This window comes from Pelophylax lessonae (genome assembly GCF_965119305.1).
Source record: "Pelophylax lessonae genome assembly, chromosome: 6".
Classification (NCBI taxonomy): Eukaryota; Metazoa; Chordata; class Amphibia; order Anura; family Ranidae; genus Pelophylax; species Pelophylax lessonae.
Genome location: NC_138773.1, coordinates 288,073,596 through 288,096,545, shown reverse-complemented (window position 1 = coordinate 288,096,545; position 22,950 = coordinate 288,073,596). Strand labels below are relative to the sequence as shown.

The following is a 22,950-nucleotide window of genomic DNA, read 5'->3' as shown; positions in this document are numbered from 1 at the left end:
TATAAGGTGCAATCAGTGGACCGGCTGCTATCACTAAGTATGTTTCACCGCATACCAAATATAAAATACGAATCCAAAAGAGTGCAGCGCCACTTGAATGAATACATATATATTATAAATAAATTTCATAAATATAAGTGAATCTAAGTGAAATAAATAAATAATATTTCATTCATATTGAAAAAAATACAAATAGGGAAAAAAGTATTTTAAATTGAATAAATATTGATAAAGTCTTTCATAAAGAACATATATATAAATTTAAAAGTCCTGTGCTATAAGAGTGTGCAAAATGACCAAAAATATCACAAAATAGAAAAGTGCCAGTGCTTGAAAGGGAATCTTATGAGGTGCAATCCTTCACCAATAAAAGGTGGCTGCTCAGCTCCCGTTCTGACCCCTGTGTTACCAGTGGGTCAGAAATAGCTGTTCCCAAAGAGGGATATTTTCCTAAAGATGGTTTTGCTTGATTGCTCCTTCCTACAACTAAAATGTCACTTTTGGGTGGACTGACACTTTGGTGATTAAACCTGTATTACATGATGATGGACACTGGGCTTGTTTACTAATGTGTTGTTAGTCTACAAAATTTTATGTTTTGGAGTTAATAAAATGAATCATAAGGTCAATCTGGATATATTCAGTAGCAACAAAGGTTATGGCATGGCATGGCATTAGGCACCCTTAGGCTCAATATAAAGCCTTGGTTGCACAAACAGTTGAACCTTTGCAGACCAGCCACTCCTGGTGCACATATAACTTGGATTTCCAAGAATCCAATAGGTTGTAAATATGCAATAAAACCCAGACTTCCATTGTCATATATATATTTTTCATGCATTATAGTTTTTCCATAGTATCCACCAGGGGTTATTAGGCTTTTAGGTTATAATGTAGAAATTTTTGGACAGATGGAAATGCCAAGACCCAGAGTTGGAACATCCAAGGCACCAAGGCCAAGAGCCTATGCCCTTCAGGATGTTCAGAGGGGCCAAATCCAACATTTGTGCTCCTGCAATAAATAAGGGATATTGCACAACTGGTCATAGTTGTGCACCTGCCTAACTCTGCACAAGGAAAAAAGCACTTGCAGGCTCGGTATAGACAAGTGCAAGCAATGCAAACAGGGTAGCTTCTCTGTGCTAAGTGCAGCCTTTATCAATGTGAATGGAAGTGAACGGGGGGGGGGGGGTGGGGTGGCAACCTTCTACCTTGCCTATGGCCATATTCTGCCTCAACCCATCTCCACAAAACCTCATTATCAAATAGATTCAAAGTCCATTTTGTAGAAGCCAGTGTATGCATAGAACCAATAATCACAATGCTTGAAAGAAATGCATATCAACTAACAAAGATATTAAACAAACTTGTTCAAAACCACACTATTTCAATATGAACAGGAAACCTGCTTCCCTATCCCTGATCTGCAGTGACTCAAGCTTCTTCCACAAGGCAAATTTTCGTTTGATTAATAGACCAAAACTTACATGTCGGTCACTCCCGGGACCTTTTTCCTTCTGTGTTCCCAGAGTAGAGGTTCCCTTTTGTAATATATCCCATAAGACTTAATTAAGAAGTTAGCTCTCACTACAGAGTGCTATACCAGTTCCTCTTGTGTAATACCACAGAATCCCTGGTGTGCCATGTGTCTTCATATATCTATGTATATACTCGTTGCTCTGAACAGCTCATCCGTACAAAGAGATAGAACACTGGGCTTCTGTGTCGAAATAATGTCTATATTGAGCTAAATAACTTATTCTGCCAAGGTGCAGGGAACATTTACCTAGAAGACAAACTTTGCCCATAGTAGTTAAGGTTTAAAAGTCAAAGATTACCACCCATGTACATTGGGTCATTCAAGCTGATCTGGATCCATACTGATGTAGTTCATTTATGTCTCTTCTATATACTAGTGGCATGTTAACTGTTCTGCCCACAAATTCAAAATTCACACAGGTTGGGTCTTGACTGATTCTAACCAGCCTGATCTTCTCCGCTCCAGTTCAGTGCAGTCCAGTGCGTTTTTTTTTTTTTTTTTGCATCATGCAATGCATGAATAGTAGGTTATATGGTTTTCAATGGCATGGTTCACACCAGTGCCTTCCAGTTCCAGTTCCAGAAAAAAAAGTAGAACATGCTGCATTTTTTTCTGCACTGGACTGTACTGAAACACTGTAAAATGCATCAAAAATGCACCTGAATCCACCAAAAAAATGCATTGGAACACACATGTCCTTATTTAAGGTTAAGAAAAAAGATGGGGAAAAATGCACTGAACTGCATAAAAAATGCACTGGAACACATGGAAAACGTGAATGCAGAAAAGCATCCAGAATGGATCCGGACTGCGTTTCTATGCAGTAAACTGGCCCTACTTAATGCAATGTCTTGCAGGTGTTGCAGGCAAAATCAACAGAAGTCACAATTCTGTGGTTCATTTCATAAAAGCTAAAAGGGAACCTATTATGAGCTAAAAACATGATCGTGCTACTTTGAAAATTCCAGCTGCCTGGCTGTTATGTTGAATCTCTTGATCCAGTACTATGAGCCACTGACCCAGGGCAAATATGCAGATAAGGATATTCTTTGACATCTTGATTTGCCTAGTTCGGGCCACTGGCTCAGAAAGCACTAAAACCAAAGGGTAAGAATTAGTGCTGGCAATAACATTGACAAGGACACCAGCAAAGGCAGCTTACATTTTTCTTTGATGACAAGTTTACATTAAGAAAGCAATCAGCACCACGGAGAGCTCACAATGGTCCTCTTCATAAACAGTGGTGTTGATTTACTCAAGGCAGATAGACAGTGGACCTTGCCAGTGCGGTTTACTCATTTTCCCCAGAGCTTAGTAAATATTGTAAAGCTCTGTTGATTTCCATCATCCCATTGGTTACACGAAAAATGCTGTTTTTTTTTTTTTTTAATTTTCCTTCATCACATTTCCTAAAAAAAATAAATAAAAAAAAAATAAATAAATAAATAAAAAAGGAATGAGGGCAACTGCATTAGCAAAGTGAACAGTCTATTTGCCTATAGTACATCTACCCCAAACCGACATGCTAAGCTATCCCCTTTAACAACCAGTAAGATTTAAACTTTTTTTAAAGTTTTGAACGAACTAAAGAGTAGACGATTATTGTTGGTAGGGATTTAAAAACTGTGTACTTCAGAGTTGATTTCCTTAAGGCAAATAGACTGTGCACTTTGCAAGTGTAGTTGCTCCAGAGCTTAGTAAATGAGAGAAAGCTCTGCTGACTGCCATCATCCAATCATGTGAAAGCAAAAATACTGTTGTTTTTATTTTCCTGGCACATGATTGGGTATTCTTTGCAACGTGAAGCTTCATGCTTCAACCCCCCCGATGTATGAGCATTAAGTGCTCCCCTGTTAAAATCCCCCTCCCAGCACAAATGTTTGCTCCCTATCCCCCCAGCTCAAATCCTCTCTCTCCCCGTATGCCTCCAGCACAAATCCTCCCCCCCAAAAAAAAATTCTTAAACCCCTCTCCCCCTCTAATTTCTCCTATGAGCACAAATCCTCTCCCCCCCCTTCAGATCCCTCCCTTCCAGCACAAATTCCCCTCCCCCATTCCCCCATCCCCATCCTAGCACAAATACCCCCAAAATCATCCCTACTAGCACAACCCCCCCCCCCCCAAAAAAAAAAAAACTCTATCATATTACTTTAATAGCAGAAATCCCCCCCTTCTAGCACAAATCCTCTTCCCCATCCCCCCAACACAAATCCCTCCAAATCACCATTTCTAGCACCCCTCCCCAAATTTGCCCTCCTAGAACAGTTCTTATGTCCTGCAAAATTCCCCTTCTCAACACAAATTCCCCCCCCCTCCAATCGCCTTGTGGTGCCACTCCACATGATACCACAGTGCCCAGGGTAGCGGTCCCTCCTGCCCACCCCTTGTCCAGGCCCTGGCTGGAGCTCCTGCATCAATCATTGACAACATGCCAGAAAATACCGGCGATTACTGTAAAATATATCTGACAGTCGTCTCAACACATGTCCACTTTAACAAAACTTGTAGTTCTGAGTCTTCTCCTTCAATGTCTTGTAGGTTTTGGTGGTCTGCAAATATGCCTTACAAAGGCAAATTCAATCACATATTAGATAGAGAGCCATTAACAATCCAGCACTACAGTTCTAGCTGCAAATTAAATGTTGTAATTACATCAAAAAAACTTCTTCCGAAATTCCAATAACAACTTAATGAGTGTTAATTTGTATTAATATTACCTGAACGAGTGTTTGTTGAAAAATATGCAAACATGTTGAGCAATTAGCAGCCCCTGTGTAATTTGCAGACAGTACAATAAAAGCTAAGTGTTACACAACATGTTCCTTTGTTACATTTGGAAGTGATCCTGCTGTTGAAGCCTTTGGAAGCGTTTAGACTAAGTACAGTAATTCAGTGCTTGCTGCTTGTATAGGCAGATGGTCTATTTAAGGTCAGATATATCAAATATGTTAATTTGTAGAACAAACGGCCTGTGCATTGTGTTCGCCGAACTGCTGGCAAATTATAGGCTGTTTGTATATTAGCTTTAAATGCACAGGTCTGTCTTTGTTACGATGGAACAGTAACTTTATGGAAATTGTCTAGCTTCAACATGATAACATTAACAAAATAGCAATTCTCTGAAAGACCTTCAATAATACATTTCCATAGGTTAAAAAGAACATTCTGTTAGTGGATGTAAATCCCTTAATGCCGAGTTGTTGTTTTATTTTTTGAATAAGCTTCTGTCACCCTTTTTGAACCTTTTTCCTATCTCAGTGCTATTGATCTCCTCCATCCACTACATGAGCAAAGCCTGCAGGGTTACCAATCCTTCTCTCTGGCGCTCTAAGCTGGGTGGGGGTATGGGTTGGCAAGCATGCAGATGCATCAGAGCATAGATGTGCTCGAGTGCTGTGTCCCTAATCATGATTCCCCCTACTGCCCAGGTTCCCCCACCCTTGTTGGCCCTGCAGTGCTGGTGGCTTCCCTCCTCTCCCCCCCCCTGTATTTTTTTTTTTTGGGATGAAGCAGGGGCGTAACTACAGGGGTTGCAGGGGTTGCAATTGCAACCGGGCCCCATGCTTGGCCCAGCTCGGCTCGGTTTGCTTTTCCACTGCGTGGTACGAGTCGGCACGTTTCAGCACTGTATAGGCTCTACTTGGCTCGGTTTGCTTTTCCACTAAAGTAGTAAGTGGGTGGGATTACAATGATTCTCTGACCAATCAGTGGCTAGTAGTGACAAACAATCAGGCTGCATTGAAGGATTGTGGGATATGGTATCGGTACGGCCCGCTTGGAATCCCAACCGAGGTGGTACTGTTTAAGCAAACCGTACTGAGCCGTATCATGTAGTAGAAAAGCGCCGCTGTACTAAACCGTACCGAACTGTTCAAACACGTACCATGCGGTACCATGCAGTGGAATAGCGTCAAAGCGAGCCATAGTGAGCCGTACCATGCAGTGGAAAAGCATCAAAGCGAGCCATAGCGAGCCGTACCATGCAGTGGAAAAGCGCCATTACAGTCCATGTACAGTGGTGCTGAAGTGGGAGAGGATAAAGCCTTACAAGGAGACGATCAGTTCATGTGCTGGCAAGAATCATGTTGATAGGAGGAGAGAGCAGAGTGATAGTAATTTTCCTTTCAATGCCCAGTCACAGGGCTGGGGGCAGGTTCCAGGATAACCTGGACTCAGAGAGAGTGGATTGAATAATGTTGGCCAAAACACTGAGAAAATTTAGTGGCAAAAAAAGTACTCTGGATTATGCTCTGAAATCTCTGGATTAAAGGTAAATACAGGCATACCCCGTTTTAAGTACACTCACTTTACGTACACTCGCGAGTACGGACACAGCCTGGTCAGCTTGGCATGGTACTATACCTGGTTTTTAACATTGGCGTCTATGAGAAATCTTGTTCAGTTTGACATGGCACTGCTCCCAAACCATAAGTGACAGGGATACCCAACTTAGGGAGCACCGAGAGGGGACCCAGGACTACAACATATCCTACTTGTGGCTAGATAATCTACCATGTCATAGTCCTGGATCCCCTTAACATGCTTAACATGCTCCCCAAGCTTGGTGTCCTTGTCACTTATGGTTTGGGAGCAGTGCCATGTCAAGCTGACCAATATTTCCTATGGAGCTAGTGTATTTACATGCATTGAGAAGTGAAAAAAGGTATTGCTTCACTTTAAGTACATTTTCGTTTTACATACATGCTCTGGTCCCATTGTGTACTTAAAAGTGGGGTATGCCTGTATTGCATCAAAAAGCTGTCTTTTTTTTATTTTTTTTATTGGGCTATTAGTTTTTATCTTGTTTTATTTTGGGCTGTTTTTGCTTTTATGTTTAAGTGTAGTCATAAATAAGACCCATTGTTATCCAGTTTTTCATTCATTGGGAAAAGACGTAAATGCATGTCTACATAGCAGGTCAACCCCTCAATTCATATACCTGTCTCCTAACTCTTCATACTCCTGCCTCCCAGCATTGCGCATGCACAAGTCGCGCTGCGTGTCCTCAGTGGGCGGGCAAACTTCTGGGACCTATGACGTGTCACAGAAGATTGTAGGGAGGGAGGGGGAGAAGAGAACTTCCACTCAAGCCACCTAGGTGGCAGAAGTGGGAGCAGGTACCTGTCAAATCTAGGTACCCGCTCCCAAAAACAATGACATGCCAAATGTGGCATGCCAGGCGATCAGGAGCGCTTAAAGCGGAAGTTCCCCTTTTGGGTGGAACTTCGCTTTAGGATAAAAAGCCTTCTGTGTGCTGCAGCCCTTCTCAGCTCCCCTAATACTTTCTTGAGCCCCATCTTGATCCAGCAATTTTTCAGGAATGTTTTGGATGCCCGGGACTCTCCCTACTCATTAGCTGAGATGGCAGTGCAGTGCCATTGGCTCCCGCTGCTGCCAATCAAATTCAGTGAGCCAATAAAGGAGAGAGAGGGGGCGGGCTGCGGCTCCGTGTCTGAATGTAGCTCAGCTCCGGTGCCCCCTAAAGCAAGCTGCCAGGAGAGCCAAAGAGGAACCTGAGAAGAGGAAGATCCGGGCTGCTCTGTGCAAAACAAACTGCACAGAGGAGGTAAGTATAACATGATTGTTATTTTTAACAAAAAACAGACTTTGCAATTACTTTAAACACAGCTCCAGACGCTGTCCTCGCTGTATTGCTTTTCAAAATCTATATACAGACAGCTTCACACTGATTGCATCAATCTTTAAAAAAAAAAAAGCTTTATTCCAGGTCTCCTATCTGGCTGTCCCGGCCCATAGCCAAACCTGTATAATGCGTTTCGCCGTGATTGAGTTAAGTTGCAGAGTGTGACGCGATCAATGTGCGGCTGTCTTCATATGGATTTTGGAGCCCATCAGTAAGCTACTGTTTTCACTATCTAATCAGAAACTTGATCATGCTGCATTGCTTTGGCTACAGTGGAGAAAGTTAAATGATCGAAACGTTTAATGCCAAGTGGTATCCAAATTAGGAAACTTGAAGAACAGAATTACAGTTTTTGGTCTAGATATATATATACACACTGCATATCTCAGCTATGTACTGTTTATGGCTATTTTTCTGCATTATGAATGAAATGATAGGTTAAATTCTGGGATTAGGTTAAAGAGGAAGTAAACCCTCCTAAAAAAAAAATGAGAAAAATAAAAACCTGTAAAGACAAAGGCATAATGAACTAGTTTGCATCGCATACTAGCTCATTAAGAAATACTTACCTTAAAACGAAGCCACCGCAGTGCTGCCCGCTCAACATGTTCGGCCGTCCTACTTCCTGGTTCGCAACCTCTGGCCATCCGATTGGCCGGAGGCGCGGTTACATCACACCAGCGCATGCACGCGGGAGCCATCGTCCATGGCACAGGGCTCTAAAGGAACGGCACGGGTAGCCGTTCTTTCAGAGCGCATGCGCCGATGACGTCATCGGCTGCATGCACTGTAAATATCTCCTAAACGGTACAAGTTTAGGAGATATTTAGAGCACCTATAGGTAAGCCTTAATATAGGCTTACCTATAGGTAAAAGTATTTAAAGTGGGTTTGCTTTAAAGGAGTTGCAAAGGCAGAAGGTTCTTTTATCTTAATGCTTCTACGCATTAAGGTAAAAAGCCTTCTGTGTGAAGCAACCTCCCCAGCACCCCCTAATACTTGCCTGAGCCCCATCTCTGTCCAGAGATATCTACGAGTCCCTTGGCCGTGCTGGACTCTCCCTCCTGATTGGCAGAGACACAGCTGCGGCACCATTGGCTCCTGTGGCTATCATTCAAAGGCAGTTAGCCAATCAGGAGAGAGAGGGGCAGGGTCAAACCACAGCTCTGTGTCTGAATGGACACACAAAGCTGCAGTTTAGCTCGGGTGCTCCCCATAGCAAGCTGCTTGCTGTGGGGGCAGTTGACAGGAGGGAGGGGCCAGGAGCAGCAAAGAGGGACCCGAAAAGAAGAGGAGGATTCGGGCTGTTCTGTGCAAAACCAACTGAAAAAAAAAAAAAAAAACGAGACTTTACAATCACTTTTGTTTAACCATTTCTGGATCGGAAGGTTTTACCCCTGTAATGACCAGGCCATTTTTTGCAATTCAGCACTGCGTTATTTTAGCTGACAATTACGCGGTCGTGCAACGCTGTACCCTAATAAAACTGATGTCTTTTTTTTCCAACAAATAGAGTTTTTTTTGGTGGTATTTGATCACCTCTGCGATTTTTATTTTTTTGCGCTATAAACAAAAAAAAGAGTCACAATTCTGAAAAAAAAAAAAAACAATATTTTTTACATTCTGCTATATAACATTCCCAATAATTATATAATAAATATATATATATATATATATATATATATATATATATATAATTTGAGGCCAATTTGTATTCTGCTGAATATTTTTGGTAAAAAAAAAATCCCAATAAGTGTATTTTGATTGATTTGCGCAAAAGTTATCGCGTCTACAAACTAGGGGAAAGATTTATGTCACTTTTTTTTATTTTTTTACTAGTAATGGCGTCGATCTGCGATATTTAGCGGGACTGCAACATTGCGGCGGACAGGTCGGACCCCTAACTGACATTTTTTGGGGGACCAGTGATCTGTGCTAAAAATATACTGTTACTATAATAATGACACTGACAGGGAAGGGGTTAACTCAGGGGCGATCAAAGGATTAAATGTGAGCCTGGGGGTGTTTTTTAACTATGGGGGGGATGGGCTTGTGGAATCAACACAGAGACCTGTGATCCTAAATTGGAGGATCACATACGCTCTGTGCTGATTCTTGAGAGAACAATGGTCTGCTGTGTTTAGAAGAGCAGACCGTCATTCTCTCTCCACAGGGAGTGATCGCTAGGTGTCAGGCTGCAATCGCGTGCCGCGATTTGCCCAGCCAAGCCAGCCTGCTGCAGTATATTTGCGGCGAGCGGTTGAGGCTAAAGTGTACCTTTTTCTCCTCTGAAGAAAAAGCTGTTCATACCACTATATCCACTCCTTTGCATGCTGATTCTGCATGGGAGGGTCTGGTTCATTATAATCAGCGTATGCACTTTCAGTAACCTAATGAAGAAAGTTGCAGGGCCTGCATCCTTTAACCTTTAGAGAAAATCTCACCAAAACTGAAATTCCTATCGCAGGAGATGCCTAAAACTTGACATGTATCTTAGTGCAGACTTCTGGGAAAATCAGTGAGTTAATCACACAAGCAAGAAATTACATTTCATACATCAGCATTATACAGAACACTTTTCGGTTGCCATGTTACATTGAATTCTACAGGAAATTACAGCAACTGAAAAGAAAGGGTGCGCTTTTTAATAAGATAAAATTACAGTATGGCTTGTGTAGCAATTGGATATGCTATATTATTTTATTATTTTTGAGATATTCTTTAAAGAGTAAGGTTAAATACTAGGGATAGGTCAAGGGTTCCGGCTAGGGTTTGGGGGAGGATTAAGTGGTGACTGTTGAGGTTTATATTTGGATTAAGGGTCTTTGAGTTACTATTACAATTAGAATTAAGGTCAGGTTATGTTATGATTACATTAAGGGGGTAGGATAAGTTACAACTCAAGGGACAGTATTGAACTGCCATTAAAACACCAATCAACGATCGACAAAAATATTGATAAATGACAAGACGCGATCATTTTTAGGCGTATTTTATAGTCCCACTGGGAGTAATGCAGGGTCAGTATTTAATGTCATTGCAATGGTGTTTTGTAACTGGAAGAGCAGTTTAAAGGCAATAAACCGATTAACACCCACCCACATGACAACAAGAAACATTTGAACATTTCTCAAAGGGTTCAGTGAATAATTCAAAACCTTGTATGGATTGGACACAAAAGAACAAAACACATAATGAGCAGTTAGAGAGTTTATCATGTCATTGCCTTGCCCTACCTTTCTGCAATGTGTAGGAGCCAGCGATTCCCCTGGATAATTGTTCTCAGCTCTTATACTGATCAGGCAAGATGAAGAATTGAGGCATATCAGATCTGTACCTGTATGCATTCATTGTCCTCTACTTCCCTCCCACACACACAGTCCGCAAGAACATTGATCAATCCAAATGTGTCCATGTGGAAGTGAACATAAATTACATATTGGTTAATAGGATAGATACTTTAATAAAATATATTGTTCCATAGTTACATAGTAGTTGAGGTTGAATAAAGACAATAGTCCATCTAGTTCAACCTGTGTAGGTGTTTGTCCGTAATCATTTCTCATACCCCTGAATGTTTTGATCCTTGAGATGTACGTCCAAGAGTCTTTTAAACGTAGCCATACTCCCCGCAGTTACTACCATTTGTGGTAGAGAGTTCCACAGTCTTGTAGCCCTTACTGTAAAGAACCCCCTGCGTAGCCTGAGGTTAAATCTCTTCTCCTCTAATCGCAGTGTATGGCCTCGTGTCCTCATGCATTCCTTGCGACTGAATCATTTTTTTCTATGCTCAGATCACCGTTGAGGTATTTGTAAATTTGCTATCATGTCCCCTCTCAAGCGTCGCTTCTCCAGGGAGAATAAATCAAGCGCTTCTAAACGCTATTCGTAATTAAGGTCCTCCAATCCCCTAATAAGTTTAGTTGCCCTTCTCTGGAGTCTCTCCAGCTCCATCACATCCCATCTGAGGACTGGCGACCAGAACTGGCAGAATACTCCAGATGCGGTCGAACCAGTGTTTTATAAAGTGGAAGGATTATAGTTTTATCTCTGGAATACATCCCCTTCCTTATGCATGCTAATATTCTGCTGGCTTTGTCAACAGGTATTATACCTGAAATGAATATAGCTTTATTTCTTTTGCCCTTGGAAAAAAATTCCCAAGTAGGGGTAGTTATGTGTGCCATAATGCCAATGAAAGATGATGTAGGACATCTCTAAGGAGCCTAAAATGACAGACAACATTAGACTGTTGTTAAAGCTCAACTCTAGCCAAAATTATTTATTATTTTTTTTGTCTTGTAAAGAGTAAGGAAGATATTATTGCTGTCTGTGTCTCCACTGCCAAGCCTTAACTGTCATGCCTGTCATAGTGTTTGCAACATGTGCTTCAAGATACTTGTTTTCCTAAATTGTTTTCGTGTCTTGACTTTTGTCTGATCCCAGCCCTGCCTGCTAGTTTGGATTTCCTTGCTGTCAACCTCGGATTGGACTTTGGACTGCTCTCTGAACTCTACCTGCCTTTGGACCATAGATTTGACCCTGACTACTCTTTGAACATTCTGAGAGAAAAGACAAAAGAGAAAAGAGGGCGCACCGACCTAGTGCATCACCACTAAAACCATTTATTAAAATATTAAAAAGTATACAAAATACTCACAAGGCAGGTGTGATACTACACACATCATCATTGCATATACAATCTCCAAGGTAGCCAAGGTCCCATACGTAGCAAATTGGCATGCAGAAAGTCGCATGGGGCTGCTGTGGCTGCGCTGACGCGTTTCAGGGGCGAACCCCCTTCCTCAGAGCCAGAAAAATTGCCCATTTTGCATTTTTTCTGGCTCTGAGGAAGGGGGTTCGCCCCTGAAACGCGTCAGTCAATTTTGCATGCCAATTCTGCATGCCAATTTGCTACTTATGGGACCTTGGCTACCTTGGAGATTGTATATGCAATGTTGATGTGTGTGTAGTATCACACCTGCCTTGTGAGTATTTTGTATACTTTTTAATATTTTAATAAATGGTTTTAGTGGTGATGCACTAGGTCGGTGCACCCTCTTTTCTCTTTTGTCTTTTCTCTCAGTTTGTTCTGGATACCCTTGATCCTGAGGGGGCAGCAAGACCATTTGCTTTTTTCCACCCGAGTCTGAAGTGCACCTCTCTCCCCTCCGTCATATTCTACTTGAGCGCAGGAGATTTGCTTTACTACTCTTTGAACATTGTCTGCCTTGCACTCAGACTGTCATTGGACCACTCTGCCTGCCTGCCAACTGCAAATACTTGTTTGCTTAGCTTGCATCTATCCCAGCATGGCAGCCAAGCACTATCGCATTGTGTATAAGACCTGTGGGAAACCCAGTACCAGTAGCCCTGCTTGCCTTATGGCAAAGGGGGCTTCTATAGGTAAAGAACACAGACCCAGCTATAAGCTATAGTACCTGATGACCAACGCTAAGTGTAGGAACTTTTTGGTTTCACCAACACTTTTTTGCACATTAATTCTTCATGGTTCATGTATTATGCCAAGGGCAAGTCCTCTGCCTAAAAGGTGCTAAAAGGTGTCACTTTTTCTTAAGAAAGTTGGGAGTAGTGATGAGCGCAATGTGTCTGAATTTGGTTCAAGGGTTTGGTTCAACTTATAAATTCCAAATGTTCCTGGCACCCTGTTTAAGTACCCTGGATGGCCAGGAGGAAAGGGGTGGGGGTAGGACAGCGAGCATGTGGCCCCACTCCTAAACCATACCAGGGCACATACCCTCAAAATAGGAATATGCCTTGCTGGGGAGTTCCCCTATCTTAATGAGGACCAGAGCCTTATAATGAATGACTTTAGGCACAGGCAGAGGTTCACTTTGTTGGGGGCGAGTGGACAGAGCATTTAGTCCATCTGTTCACAGGAGTGCGAACAGAGTTCAAGGCACACCCTACATCACCTGAAACTCGACCCTTAATTCCTAATTAGTGATGAGCGCAATGTGCCTGAGTTTGGCTCAAGGGTTTGGTTCAACTTAGAAATTCCAAACGTTCCTGGCACCCTTTTTAAATGCCCTGGATGGCCAGGAGGAAAGGGGTGGGGGTAGGACAGTGAGCATTTTGTCCCCCTCCTAAACCGTACCAGAGCACATGCTCTCAACATGGAAAGATGCCTTGCTGGGGAGTTTCCTATGTTGATGAGGACCAGTGCCTTATAATGAATGACATCAGGCACAGGCAGAGGTTCACTGTGTTGGGGGCGGGTGGACAGGCCATTTAGTTCATCTGTTCACTGGAGTGCGAACTGAGTTCAAGGCAAACCCTACATCACCTGAAACTCGACCCTTAATTCCTAATTGGAAGGTATGCCATTTTTTGTTCCTCCATGACACCCTTCAAAAGGATTCCCCCCCTGGGAGCATATAAAGCAATACAACCTTAACAGAGGTTCTAGGGTTTCCCGGTTCAGTTCAAAACGAAATAAACATTGCCGGTTGTAGTTGGGTTTAATTCAGTTAACAAATACTTCTCATTTCATCTAAGTACCTACCCTGCCCTAAGAAATTAAAAGCTGGCACCACCAGGGGGCATGTGTGGCACAGAGACTGTTGCTTCTCTTCAATTGTGGTTCATATGTACAAACACATTTTAGATGCGGTAGATCAGAGGGTGGTAGTTTATTCAACATTACAGCTACTCTTAAAGTACTTTGGCTTCTATAAGGATACAGTTGCTTTTCCAGACCTACAGAAAACAGTGTAGCACATTGTCTATATTTTATGTTTTAAGCCCAAGGTGCACTGATGCCTCAAAATTGTCCTGGCACAATCTCCCAAAAATACACACAAGCATTAATCATAGCGAACAAGAGTCAGAACATCAAAGTTCTACTGTCTAGTATGTTTACAATAACCCTACAGGCAGTGCAATGAATCACTGCATAGCCCAGCCAATTCCCTTGCCTAATGCTGGTTTGAATCCTATGTCAACATTTCTTCTCTCACTTGGCCAGACCTGACATCTTCCTATGTTCCAAATGAGACGGTATTTTCATCCTAAAGACAAGCGTCCGGCAAAGCACGCATTGTGTGCTTTGTGCCAGGAACTCTGCTGGGACCGCTAGTTCATCAGTAGCTGTAAAGCCACTTCCAGGGTATTTTATATAGCTGAAAAATTCCAAATACATTTTTGCTTTATTTAACAGACATCAAGACTTTACAAACATGGTAACACGGCTCAGAACAGATTGTTACTGTTATGAATATACAGTACTGATCTCTCTGTGTTTATTTCAGTTTATCTCTTAACTTAGAAGCAGCTGTCAAAATACATATATACACATATACATATATATATATATATATATATATATATATATATATATATATATATATATATATATATATATATATATATATATATGTACACACATATATATATATATATATATAGAGAGAGAGAGAGAGAGAGAGAGAGAGAGAGAGAGAAATAGGTATAAATATATATATATACAGATAGATAGATAGATAGATAGATAGATAGATAGATAGATAGATAGATAGATAGATAGATAGATAGATATAGATATAGATATATATCTTTATATCTATATCTAGACAGACAGATATATATATATATATATATATATATATATATATATATATATATATATATATATCCATCTATACAGTATATATATATATACACACACACACACACACTATAGTGTCAAAAGTATTGGGACTCCTGCCTTTACACGCAAGGTTAACTTTAAAGGCACCCTAGTCTTAGTCCGTAGGGCTCAATATTGAGTTGGCCCACCCTTTGCAGCTATAACAGCTTCAACTCTTCTAGGAAGGCTGTCCACAAGGTTTAGGAGTGTGTCTATGGCAATGTTTGACCATTCCTTCAGAATCCCAATACTTTTGACAATATAGTGTATATATATAGTTCCAAGGGTAGCCATGGCACTGTTTGAAGTAAATGCCCAGGTGCTCACCCACAAAGCAATCCATATAAATCCAAAACTGGTTTAGGGGCACTCGCGGGTCTTGTAGAGGAGGAAGATCAAAAACAGCAGAGTTTTTATTGTCAACGTGGACTGAGCTTCATCGAAACGTTGACAATAAAAACAATGCTGTTTTTGATCTTCCTCCTCTACAAGACCCGTGAGTGCCTTTAAACAATTTTTTGAAAAATACTGTATATTTATATATATATATATATATATATATATACACACAGTATACCTCTGTACTGTATATATACATATGCAGTGTACATATATGTATGTACATATATATATATATATATATTATCTGGTCCTGAATTTTGGCCACACACAGCTTATTTTCCTTCCGTAATATTAATTAAAGACAGCAGAAGCAGCTATAAAGTGCCTCCTTTAGCCTTAAATAGCACATCAACACTTACTATGGTAACTGTATCCTTCAACAGAAAGACATGATAGAAATCTACGTTGTGCATTATATGCCTATGCAAAGACAGTTATTGCATTGTAAAAGTAGTGGTAACATCATCACTGTGCTGTACAAAGCCTGTGCAAAGAGCAGAGCTGTGGGAGGGGCCCTGAATACCCCACCCACTACAGGCTGCCTACAGAAAACTACAGAGGGGGACAGAGACAAGACCAGTCACCGCACAGAGAGAGCAGCCGTGAGCGGTCTTTATTACAGGAAGCTTCTGCTCAGAGGGAACGTCTCACACTGGATTACTGCACAGATCTGGGAGAACTACACAAAGTACAAGAAGGTGCAAGGAAGAATACATGTCTTGCATTTGGATCATATTCATTTAGGGTCCTTTCACACTGTCCGATCCGTCGGCGGACTCCCTTATGCTCAGCGGGGGATCGATCCGCCGATCCCCTCTGAGCAGGCGGATGAGAGCTCCGTCTCCGCTCTGTGTGCAGAGACGGAGCTCTCAGAGCCCCGCTATCCTCTATGGGGGAATCGGATGAGAACAGACCATCTGTCCATTCTCATCCGATCCCATCTGCCAGACGGATGAAAAATAGGGTTTCCATCCAACCAGATTTGACAGACAGGATTGGATTGGATGGCAGCGGGTGTCAGCGGAGGTGTCTCCACTGACATCCGCTGCCCCATAGGGATGCATGGAGGATACGATCAGGTCCGCCTGAAAAACTGACAGGCGGATCTGATCGGACCGTATTTGTTAAAGGGGCCTTATTCTGAAGTTTAGCTTTATTATCTAGTGCAAATACAAGGCCAAATATCTCAGTTTCTGTAGAGCTGTAGTAACATTTTACTTCACTTTTCTTCATCGTTTTACTATTTCTTTTATGCAAAGGTAACTTGCTTTTTTATGTTCCCCGATCCATAAAAGATACACAAATGTCAGCAGACCTTAACTGAGATATACAATCTAAGAATTTCAGTTACTGAATACCCACAATTCATTTCACACATAATATTTTACAGTTTAGTACAGCAGGTCAGAATATAATTTTCTTTTTAAAGGGACTGGTTAGGCAAATATCTACATGGATTCAAAAAAAGATATTCTTACTTTATATATATATATATATATATATATATATATATATATATATACATATATATATAAATATCTTCCTATATATATATATATATATATAAAATATATATAAATGCATATATATATATGCATATATATATAAAAATCTTCCTCTATATATATATATATATATATATATATATATATATAAAATATATAAATGCATATATATATATATATATATATATATATATATATATATATATATATATATGTATATGTATATGTATATGTATATGTATATATATATATATTACAAACTACATAGGTAGGCGCCAACACACAAAAGGAGGAGTAACTATCAAATATTATAAGGCTACTTAGACATACATATGTATGATACCTGGGTCCTATTATATGTATATATATATATATATATATATATATATATATATATATATATATATATATATATATATATATAAATTAAAAAAGAATATATATATATATATATATATATATATATATATATATATATATATACAGTATCTTATAATATTATACATACAGATGTTACAGCCCTGATCATTTATTTATTTATTTATATATTTATTTATATATATATATATATATATTTATATATTTATTTATTTATTTATTTTATAATAATGATTTTCTAAAAGGTTTTCGAAAAATGCTTCTGTGGGGATTTTTGTCACCTCGAGTTGCCTATTAGATACATTCTTTCTTGCTTATTGTGCACAATTTATTGCAGGGGATGGCAAGGGTACTTCAAGCTGCAAGAGTTAAAAGCATTTTGTTTGCAGCAACCTCATTTGCAACATATACAGTTTATGAAACACCTATGCTAAGGATAGATCTATGTAATATGATTTTATACTATAGCAACTAATATTTAGAATAGTCCACAATGTCCTTTTAAAAAACACCACACATTTAAAAAAAAATAATCTCTATTATTACAAATAAACAAACTAACAATGCAGAAAGCAAGATTGTCTCATTACTAGTAGACCCCTAGTGGTGGGAACTAAAATAACACATAGATACAGCAAGATTTATTAGCACACTGCATTTGTGAGATGGATAAGCAGGAGGGTTCAGAAAAAAAAAGAACCCAATTATTATTTTTTTTTTCCCTCATATATATCACTTGCTGTGCTATTGGTAGAAACAGAGGACATAACATCACTGAGAGAATCCATCCGTTCAATAAGTCTGCCCACTTGCAAAGCATTACATTAATAATTATTTTAGAGCCATGCAGTTATAAATCATTACAACATTCTAGTTATGACATATAAAATTATATGGTAGTACCATGCCAATTACAATGTAAAACAACGTTTAATATGTTTCCTTTTCACCCATAAATATTCAATACTTAACATATATATCGGCAAGAAAATAATTAAACGGTACATTTTAAGGTGCTTAAAACCAGATTTAATGCAGAATTTTAGACTTTATATTTTAAACTTCTCCAGATAGAAAATTCTTCTTTAATTACGTCAAGTTAACAAAAAAAAAAACAAAACCTCAAGCACAATTGTGAAGTCGTTCAAATCTCAAAAAATCATAACCTATTCCCCACCAACATCTACTGGAAGATCAACACATTAGATAACAATGGAAGCCTTACTAAGATTTTAACATTGCAACAAAACTTGACTGTACTTGGAAAGTTTCTTCTTAAACAAGTAGATCCTTCACAGTTTTTCCTCCGATTGATCGGCAGGAACTTCAATCGACTTCTAAAGACTGCATATACCATCTCCACTTGTCTATGTTTCTGCAGCTCTTCATACCTGTCAATCACTACCCTCACAACCTGCTATCTTTGCCTACAGCAGGAATACCTTGTAAGAGATGAAGGGAGAAACACAGTTGGTACTTTTTTTCATATGCACTAACAGTTACATTTTCCAAACAAGCTTTCAGGGCCTACCTCCTTCTTCTAAGGTCCAAGCAGAAGTCACCTTAGAAGACCATAAACAAATGGAGGTAGGCTCTGAAAGCTTGTCCTGAAAATGTAATGGTTAGAGCAAATAAAAATACTATCACCAGTGCCAGGACAAGGTCATCCATTGCCCAGTGCAAAGATGCCAAACTACGCACCCCCTACCCACATGTTGTGCAAGCTTAAGGGATCCTACGCTCAGCAGTCACCCCCTTCTCAGAATTACTGCCGTTGTCACTACTCCTGTCAGACTTGCAACAGAAGGAAGGCGCCTCTATCCTTGCAATAAACCATTGCGCCCAGGGCAGCAGCTCCCTCCTGCCCAACCCTTGTCCCAGCCCGGATTATCTCTAACAGTACTCAACTGTGTTGACACAATCGTGCACTAATACGTCCACAATCACCTTAAGAGATTTAGGGAAAGGCAGAAGGAAGTCACACAGAAAGGGCAACCAACAGTGTGAACTGGAATGAGATCAGACAGCATGCAGTCTGTTCTTTCTGAGTTTGTCTCTCTTACTGCTCATTTCAGCAAACAAACATTTTGCTATAAAGAAAAGCCAGGGAAACTTTTTCTGCTATGGCTATGTGCCAAAAGTTAACATCATGTGCATAAAAGCACAAGCAAAAAGGTTTTATTCCACTTGTTTTAACCCTCGAATGTTGGATGTTATTACATTGAAATATCAACAATGAACCCCCTTCATTTTTAGTTAAGGGTTTAAATCAAGGACCTTTTTATAAATGTATCATAATAAAACAATGGAAATCAGTACAGTGATAACACAATATTATCTTGCATTAAAATTGGTTGGCCTCCAGTGGTAACTCTTGGAAGGGCTGGTGGGTCCAATATATTTCAACACCATGTTTTAGGTAAAGACCACACTGCATGACCCATATTTACAATTAAAGACCAAACTTGACCCTTGTTTTGCAATAACATCCATGATAGGGTATAGCTTTATTCCCACTTGGGGCTTACTGGTGAGGTATTGAGATGTCTGGGACATTTGAATACATTTCCATTGACATTCTGTTCACAAACTAATTGCCATGCAAAGATCACAGCCCCTGAATGAAAACGCCAACACTGAAGAGCATATTTTTCATAGTGCCATATGACTCCAAAGGACTCATTAATCTTGGGCCAAGCGCTGTAGAGATGTAAAATAGACTCATTCCGGTTTACCTTTCAATTATATTAATTTATGTGGAAAAGCCACACCTGTGTCTAACCACGTTCCGACACTGAGGGCGATGTGTAGTTGTTTTTTTTTTTTTTTTTTACGCCTAACGCGTCCCAAACAGAGCAGACTTTATCAACTGATAAATGACTCATGAAACTTTCTGCAAAGCAGCATAAATGTATGAAGCACGATGCCCCGGGATCATTTCCAAGCAAGTTGAGTTGCGAGAATTATATTTAGAGACGGTTTTATTTAGCCGGCAAACTAACAAGAAGGTATTAACTAATCTGGCAAACCGCAGAAGGGAAACTTAGAAGCTCTTCTGCGAGACATTTGTACAAATCACCTTGGTAACCTATCTTCCTCTGACAAATGCTCCAATATTACTTGGAACAGGAATGCGCTTGGACCCTGGGTGACAGAAACATAACAATGTCGCCTAAAGAACCCAAATGCCATATGGTGCACGCTGAATGAGGCTTAGATGTCTCTGTGTCCATACAGTCTCTTAATGAGAAAAGGACAGTGTGAGATAATGAAGAGGATTCTATTAAAAGACTATCTGAATTTTGGACAAATTCCTTTCAAACAGGCCATGCAATGATATGCACCATTTCACCGTAGATTGTTTTAATACTTGGATATGCAGTTCTGCATAAGGCAATACCACAGTAGTTTAAATATAAAGCTTCTTCCGTGATGTTCTTAGAGATGCTGACGGATGGAGGTATGGCAGATTTGTAAATCCAGCAAAATAAGGCAAGGAGGTTTTTCAAAGGGAGACCATGAGGTCTTTCAAAGGGAGACCATGAGATCTTTCAAAGGGAGACCAAGAGGTCTTTAAGGACAACACATGTCACTCATGTGTGTCAATGCACATCCATACCCTATGGCACCCAATTAATAAGGTAAATAGAAACCACACAATGGCAATCAAGCAGAAATCATATTTAATAGTTCTAATGACACTAAGATTAAATTTGATTGGTTAAGTAAAGGGAGAGTAACCTCACCAGTCTGTGAACTCTCTAAATATTTAAGCCCTTATAATGGAATGATATATACTATACACGGAGGTACAATATGATACAAGAGCCCTACCATCATGAGTCTATTTTACATACTGCAAAGTGATTTTCATTTTTCAGATAGCGAATCCCGAAAGGGATTTTTCCAAGTTGAAATAATGCATTTTAATGGACAAGTTAAGAATTTGGTTAGCGAGGCACCACTGTCAAATAACCTCCCCGTATGTTTTACCATACGGTGTAGCATATGCCACTGAACACATTAGACATGCATGCATTAATACATTAAATATCCTTTCATTATTTTTTTTTTCTTCTGTAGGGTAAAAATATGCCCTGAGCCAGGCTTGTAACCCATCCCCTTCCAAAAATGATAAACCTCACCCAGCCATTTCACCACATCAACTTGGAAGAAACAGAAGGAAGACAAAATAATGTTTTATTACTCAGAACCTCACTACCATTTGTGAATGCCTGCAGTTGCCTCCGCATGGAGGACAGCAAAAGTTCCAAATCTAACACAGTTACTACAGCTGCACAGCTCTCTGTTGCCGCTATGTTGACAGCTTATTGATTAGCATTGGTTTTCTTAAAAGATCCATAGCTAAAATCACAGTCTAGGGGGGCTCTTTTCATCCTACACAATTACAGGCACTTGAGCGAGAGAGAGATATCAGGAGGACACAAGTTTATAAAGCATCGCTGTTTCTGCAGAACAAAACTATAAAGCCTCAGACCATAATGTGCTATAAAAACCCTTTTCCTGGGTACTTGCTACCATCTACATGTGAAACCTATCATAGCACTACAGCAAGCTCAGGTAAGAAGATTGATAAGTCCGCTTCTGATTGAAATTCCTTCTGTCTCCGATGAACCGAAACCAAGCCAACATCAGCCATGCATCCCTAAATGTCCAAATTTAAGACCCTTAGGTTTCTAACCGCTAAACATCATGCAGCACCCGGTTTCCCCTTCTTAAATACTCTACTTTTCTTACTGCCTAAGCATCACAAAGCATAGCAAACATTAAAAATAAAAAATACTAATAATCACACTCCTTTTTGAAGAGCATCAGCTCCATCCTGAGATGCTACAAAGATAACTTTGAAGTTGTGTCAAGGTATACAGACTTCTTACCTGCATCAGCACCCAGACTCAGCACCTTGGCAATAGGCAGTAATCCCGATAGAGCCACCAAGGCTAGGAAGAACTCAGACATTGTTGCAGGCAAAGGATTGAAAAGAGACTGCTGATGACTGCCTGGTTGCACACAACACTCAGCGAGCTTGGAGTCTAGTGTAATTTACAAATGTCAATGGAAATTCTTCTGCTAAAGCAAGCCAGCCTGCCTGCTTCCCCCCCCCTCCTGCTTCCAGCAGGACTTGTAGGTGTGTATGTGTGTGCGAGCTGCCTGTGTGTCTTGACTCCTCAATGCAGAATACACGTCTGATGTTACATCACAAGAGAGGGGCAGAGAGAAAATGAGAGAAGGGAAGAGAAGAGAAGAGATGCCAGTAGGATTGGATCTTCTGATTAATCACACAATCTAACACATACACCCCAATCCTTGTCCATAAATCACCCCCCATCAATGGCTAAAGAGCTATTTGAACACACAAGGAGGGATGCACATCAGCCTAAAAAGACTGCATAGAACAATTCTGTTCTTCTGCTTCCTCCTCTGTGTCACTTCACATCCATCTATAGCAAAAAAAAGCTGTTTTCTATCTGGTCATTTAATAATGGCATTGGATACATCCCACTTCTTTTTTTTCCGTCAGATGCTATTTTAGCCAAACGGTCCTCTTGCAAAGGGATTTGGTGCAAATGCAAAAAAAAAAACAGCTCTGTAATTAGCTATAGAAGAAGCAGAAGGGTGGGGGGAAGGGGAGGGGGGGTTGCTTGCCATCTAGCTGCCTCTGACTGTTCTTGGTGGGCTGAGGAATTAATAAGCTTTTGGGAAGGGAACCGGAGCAACATAATAGATGATTCAGCATTAAACAGTAAATGAGCAGTATCCACAAAGAGTGATTCATGGATTGCCTCGGATCTGAAGTCTAGCAGGGACCCTCA

General features: G+C 40.2%; 1 protein-coding gene across 6 annotated transcripts in view; it reads right to left on the bottom strand.

Moving 5' to 3' along the window:
* LRP1B (LDL receptor related protein 1B) overlaps window positions 1–22,512 on the bottom strand; it is a 2,177,452-nt gene extending 2,154,940 nt beyond the window's left edge. For 2 of the 6 annotated variants that reach the window (XM_082262161.1, XM_082262165.1), the window contains exon 1: window positions 22,015–22,509. In XM_082262161.1, the coding sequence (XP_082118287.1) occupies window positions 22,015–22,096 (82 nt within the window). In that variant the 5' untranslated portion in view covers window positions 22,097–22,509. Of the gene's footprint in view, window positions 1–22,014 lie in introns of all 6 variants that reach the window. The other 4 variants (XM_082262164.1, XM_082262162.1, XM_082262163.1 and 1 more) reach the window with 3 other exon arrangements.
* Between the last annotated feature and the right edge of the window lie 438 nt (window positions 22,513–22,950).